The sequence below is a fragment of the Acinonyx jubatus genome, chromosome D3 (genome assembly GCF_027475565.1).
Source record: "Acinonyx jubatus isolate Ajub_Pintada_27869175 chromosome D3, VMU_Ajub_asm_v1.0, whole genome shotgun sequence".
NCBI lineage: Eukaryota > Metazoa > Chordata > Mammalia > Carnivora > Felidae > Acinonyx > Acinonyx jubatus.
This window is the reverse complement of record NC_069392.1, coordinates 1,183,846-1,189,845: the sequence shown is the minus strand read 5'-3', so window position 1 is coordinate 1,189,845 and position 6,000 is coordinate 1,183,846. Positions and strand designations below refer to the sequence as shown.

Genomic DNA, 6,000 nt, shown 5'->3' with positions numbered 1-6,000 from the left:
CTGGTGCACCTGGTCCTGTCTAACTCCCAGGCAGTGCAACATCTTCCGGGTGTGTCCCAGTGTGGCCAGCCCAGAGCACCGCCCGCTCCCACAGCACCTTGTGGGTCTTACAAGAGGTGCCTGTCTCTCCGGCGGGACACAACACCCCAGGCTGCAGGGACCACAGATGGGCAGGCAGTGCCCTCACCCGCATCGCGGGCCACAGTGGGCACGACTGACCAGGCCCGCGGCCCTGCTGTAGCCGGTCCGCCCCGCGTGGACGTCCGGGCAGCTTCTGACGTTAAACCAGTACATCCTGCATCCGTCTTCTCGTGCAAAGACGGGAGCGTTTTTCTAGGGCAGACACCAAGAATGCTAGCCATGGAAAACGTGCTTTTTAAATTTTAATATCTGCTCCCTGATGGCCTTCCAGTGAGGCTGTACCAGCGGGCCCCCCACCCCCACCCCAGTGGCACCAAAGTCCCCACTTCCCACACCCTCGGCGCATGATGACGTATCAGTTTTCCAACGTCGCCCATCTGATGGTGAAAGCGGCCCCTTCTCGGTGCCTGGACTCCGCCCACATTCGCGCATCAGGATTCCGTGGCAGGCTCCAAGAGAAAGCAGCAGCTGTCGTGTGGTAGTCCCCCGGCATGAAGTGACCCCCTCCCCCCCCCCCCGCAAGCATCCTTGGTGCTCGCTGAGGTCACCAGCCACCATCTGGACCTGTCCGAGGAGAACCACAGCCTGCCCACACTCACGTTTGTGCTCCCGAGGCCACCGTCACAGCCACGCCTCTTTGCCATCCTCTGGAATGCGTCCCCCCACAGCATCCTGCTCCAAACCCTCAAATGCAGGAAGAACTCTTACACAGGGGTCAATTGCTCTGGCAACCCTTCCAAGCCCCTTGATCCAGCCCTGCCTGCCATCCATCTCCCTTCCTCAGACTTCATCACCTCCCGTTTCCTTTGGAAAACCCCTTCCTTCCTACAGTCTGTGCAGGCAGATCAGCTCATTTCCATCCCCCGGACACGTTTGGCTCAGGGACAGACACATAATCTGCATCATCCAATAAAAGACGGCCGTGGGCCTCTGGCTTCAGGAAGAGTCCGTCTGTGGCTGGGCTTGCTGAGCTGCAAGGACGTTGGCTGGAGCGGCCCTGCGCCACCTTTGCTCCCGTTTGGAGAAATCTTGGCTGAGACTGAAGACAACTCAACAATGGAGGGAGAAACTGTGCAACTTGATCCAGCCCTGCCTGACATCAGTGTGCCCTGGGATGTCCCAATCTAACAAGCCTCTACATTTCCTTTCCTTGACCAGAAGCAGTTTGAGCTGGTTTCTGCCACTGACAACCAGCTTGTCCCCATGCACATGAGCAAAATGTGGGGCTGTGCCTGTGAGAGGTCACTGTGTGCCAGGGTGCCTCGCCACATGGGATCTCAACTTGTCAATACAAAGGGCTCCAGAAGCAGGTGCAGAATCTCCTTGCTCCACAGGGGCCACAGCTTGGGGCAGGATGGTGAAGTGGAGGCTTGCCTGGAACCCAGCCCTCACCCCCCCCCCCCAACAGGGTGCCGTGGATCCAGCCGAAATGCCTGGGCCTTGGTTTCCCTTTCCGTAGAATGGGCCCTCAATTCCGACAGCACTAGCTGTGACTAACCAGATGGTTGGGCAGAGTTGTAGACCCAGCAGGATGAGAACTCTAACAAGGGGTGGGGGTGGGGGGTGCATCTGAGCCCCGCCCAAGCCCTCCCCACCGAAGATCCCACAGGGTACTTAATTTCTCTGGGCCTCAGTTTCCTCGTTCGAAAACTGGGAATAATAGTTTCCCTCTCGTAAAACGTTGTGAGAAGCCAATGAGATTATAAATGAGGCAGGCCCAGCCAGTGTCCAGCGCCCACGGGCCTCGGACAAACGTCAGTATCCGCCTCCCCAACCCAGAACCCACAGACTCCCAACCGTGCCCAGACCCCGGGAGACTCGCGCTCGACGGCGCCCCCGCCCCTCCCACGCTCCCAGCCCCCCACCCCGCCCCCACCCCTTCCTTTCGCGTCTCGAGGGCTCCACCAGGCGTCCGCCAGGCGCGCTGCGGAGGCCGCTTGGGGTGCCCAGCCGTGACCACGAATCTGGGCTCTGGCTCGGGGTCCGCGGGGCGCGCGGACAGGCGGGGAGCCGGGGCAGCCCCGGGGGGGGGGGGGGGGGAGGGGCGGCCCCGACCACCGGACTCGGCGCCCGCCCGCGCACCCCCGCCGCCCCGAGACCGTCGGGGGACGCTCGCAAATCTCCTTCCTTTCGGGCACCGCAGCCCCAGTGTCCGGCGCTCGCGCGAGGCGTGGGGTGCGACTGGGGTCCGAGTACCTGCGCAGGACGCGGGGCCTTTAAGGCGGTGGGCGGGGCGAGCGCGGCCGGAGTTCATTAGCATACATTAGCATGCCCCGCCCCGCCGCCGGGAGGCGGCGCGCGGGGCTCGGCCGGGCCGGGAGCTGCGCGCAGCAGAGCGGGGCGCTCGGGCGCAGGGGTGCAGGGACGCAGAGCGGCGGAGCGGGGCGCGGCGGCGCGGGGAGCCGGACGCAGGGGCGCGGGAGCGCGGGGACCCCCACAGCCGCGCCGACCGCCCCGCGAGCGGGATGGGGCGCCGCGCCGCCCCCGGGCCCGGCCCGCCGCCCCCCCGGCCCCGGCTCCCGCCGCTGCCGCTGCTGCTGCTCGCGCTGGCGGCCCGCGGGGGCTGTGGCGCGCCCGCGCCCCGCGCGGAGGACCTCAGCCTGGGAGTGGTGAGTGCGCGGCCGGCACGCGGGGTCCCGCGGGCCGGGAGGACCCCGACAGTGCCCCTCGGCGCCTGCGGGAGCGCGGGGAGCCCTGGACCCATTTCCTGGGCGGAAAGCTGAGGCTGGGGCGCAGGCTGAGCGCTGGACGCGCGCGCACCCGGGTCTGGGAAAGCGGCGCCGTGTACCTTCCCGGCACCGCGGCGCTCGCTGCGCGCCGCAGCCGCGGGAGGCAGCGGAGGCTGGAGCTGCCCGGCCGAGCCCTTGCCTGCGGCTCGGAGCGGCCCCGAAGGGGGACCCCAGGCGAGTGGGACGGCCGTCGCAGCCGCCGGGAGCAGCGCGCCCCGCGTGCGTTCCCAGTGGGAGTGGCGGGGGGGGGGGAGGGAGGGGCGCGCACCCACCACCGAGGAAAGGTCGGGGCTGCGGAGTGGGGACGCCCCGGAAAGCCGGCGGTTGTCGAGTTAGCTCCGTGTGGGGTGTCGGGGAGCGAGAGAACCGGCCCCCAGGCCCCATTGGACGTGGATCTTGGCCCTGTGCCCGGTCCCCTTCCGCCGCCAGCCTTGCTCTGCCTCCCCCTTGGCCCTGTCCGAGCTTGATGGGGTTCCCCTCCCATTCCCAGACTCGGATGCAGCCCCACCGCCGTCCCCAGCGCCCCCTTCCGGAACGCCAGCTGTGCCCCTGCCTTGGGAGCCGTCCTGGGGCCGGCGGCAGCGCCCTCCTCCCACAGCCCTCCCCCTAGTCACACTCCTCTGGACCTGGAACCTGGAGATCACTTTCTGGGTCTCGCCGCCCCCAGGTTGGCGAGGCCAGGCGAAGGCGCGAGGGGCCGTCGGATTTTTATTTGGGGGCTTCCGCCCCTGCCGCGGCCCCTCACTCCGCGGAGAGACGCGGGGATCCGGGCCAGGGGCCGCGCCCTCCCCACCCCTGCACACGGCCCACATCCACCAGCGCATAAAGGGCTGTCCTAGAGGGGTGCTGGCCGAGCCCCTCTCCCAGCGCCGTAGGCACTTGGAAGCTGCAGGTGGATTTCAGGCAGGCAGGCGGAGGCATTTGTTGGGGGTGTGGGGGGAGGCATCCGCAGCCCTGTACAGTTGGCAGGACTTGGCCACAGGTTCTGGCTCAGAAACAGGCTGGGGAGCGCCCCCGCCCAGCTGCCCCAGCCCTCGCAGCCATCTGGGACAGCGCAGCCACCGGTCGCTGCTGCCGGCTTCCGGACGCCTGAGGGACCCCACAGTGGGCTTCCTCCCTGCCAAACTGCCTCTGAGATTGGGGTGCTCCTTTGTAGCTGGGTGTTTCCTGGATCCCCTCCCCCCTCGGGGCGCATGATCTGGGGGGCAGCCTGTTGCCAGGTCGAGGCAGAGTGAGGGTAGAACCCAGGCTTCCAGTTCCTAGCTCAGAGAGACCCTGCTGGGAAGGCTGGGAGTTCTGGCCCGGCCAAGTTGGTTTGTCAGACCCGGGGCGGTTCTGAAGTTTTTCTCTGCCTGCCCAGGGACAGCCGGTTGTGCACACTCCTGGCCAGCTAGAGCCTGCGCACCCCCTCTTCTGGCTGCCGGGGTTCCCGGGACCGCCCCCCCTCCCCCACAGCGGGTGGGCAGTCACTGGGCCAAACTGTGGAATGCCGTTGTGGGGGCGTGGGAGGTGGGGAATGTGGCTCTTTAGCCTGGAACCCCAAAGCCAGCAGGGCCCTGGCATCTGGCCCAGTGGGTAAATAGCCGAGGGTTCTGCGCCTGACACTTTTTTAAGGCTCCCACCCGGGGAAGGCCAGGACCCGCCCGCCTGGTGGAGCAGCCTTCCAGCTTTCTGCCCCGTTTGTGGGTGGAGGGCGGTCTCTGGTGGCCTTCTGGGGAATGACACCTCGGAGCCGCGGACCCAGAGGTGCGGGAAGTCTTGGAAACGGCAGGATTTATGGGGAGGAGGGGGACTCCATCCCGCCCCCTCTGTAGACGCCCGGGTCCGCTGACTCTGGATATTCAGATCTGGGGCCGCCAGTGAGGAGAAGGGCCTCTTTGTAAGTGTGACCCAGCTTCTGCCAGACAGAGTCGAGCCCAGCGGGTCTGGAGCACTGGCTGGTCGCTGGGAGAGGCTGGCCCGGCCCACCCCCAGCTTCAGAGTGAGGACAAAGCCCTGCATTGAGTCCCCTGCGCCCCGCTAAGGGTGGGCTTTCAGGCCGTGCACAGTGGGACAAAAGAGTGTGCTGTGCTCTCCTGGGGTCCGCCGAGCTTTTCATTACTGTGTTTCCAAGTAGGTAACACCCGTAGCAAGACATTCAGGCCATACAGAGGGTCCGAGGGAGAAATTCCCTCTCCCCCGTCCTCCCCTCATCTCCTAAGGATCCTTCTGGAGGTCGTCTGGGCACTCGCGAGGACTTGGGGACCTGGGCCCCTTATTTGTATGGATGACAGCCTCCTGCCCACTGTTGCGTGCCCAGCTGCTTTCACTTGGAAGCCTGTCCTGGGGAACGTTCCGTATTGGCACGTCGGGATCTGCCCAGTTCTCTGTGCTCACCCCAGCTCGCTCCAGCGCGGACGTCACATCCTTCAGCCGGCCCTGGGCACAGACGTGCGGCTGTTGCCGACGTTCTTGCTAAGCCAGAGGCAGTGCCAGACCTCCCGGTTACTGCAGCGTGACTGTGGGGGGGGGGGGGGGACCCAGGCCCTGGAGCAGGGGGGCCAGTGACAGGCGTGAACATCACACATTGAGCGTCGGCAGATTTACCAACCGGTCTTCTGAAGTTTGTGCCCAGGTGCTCGGGTTTCTACCTCCAGCAACAAAGTCCTCGTTGCCCCCCAACCACACAGCATCTCGGGGGATCGCGTGATCTTTGAGAGACAGGTGACTGGTTTGCGGCTGAGGTTGTATGTGAGGATGGCCGGGAGCAAGCAAGGCCCGTGGCCCGAGAGGCCCCAGAGGATGAAGGGACGGGCAGGACGTGGCTGAACGATGGCAGTGGTGGATGTGAGCCGGGACCGCATAGCGTGCTCAAGCCCCGTGTCCCCCTCCTGAGCCGGGGAAAGATTGTGGCAGGGGTGACAGTCACCCTTGGCCTCTGGGTCCCTGCTCCTCAGTGCCAGCACCCAAGGGAGCCCACGGGCCCTGCGTGCGCTCAGGACGGAGGTCACAGACATGGCACCCCGCAGCTGCAGCCTGGGACTGCCCGCCCTCCGCCAGGACAGACAGCAGGAAATGGCTAACCCCTGCGTGATTTTGCGCTGAGCCTTCCAGAGGGAAGACTCCAGGGGCCCCCTCCCAGCATACCTGT

At 66.1% G+C, this 6,000-nt stretch overlaps 1 protein-coding gene across 1 annotated transcript in view; it reads left to right on the top strand.

Moving 5' to 3' along the window:
- The first annotated feature begins 2,591 nt into the window (after positions 1–2,591).
- Positions 2,592–6,000, top strand: part of MMP17 (matrix metallopeptidase 17) — a 20,350-nt gene continuing 16,941 nt past the window's right edge. Inside the window, exon 1 of the mRNA XM_053205927.1 lies at positions 2,592–2,750. Within this exon, the coding sequence (XP_053061902.1) occupies positions 2,607–2,750 (144 nt within the window). The 5' untranslated portion in view covers positions 2,592–2,606. The remainder of the gene's footprint in view (positions 2,751–6,000) is intronic.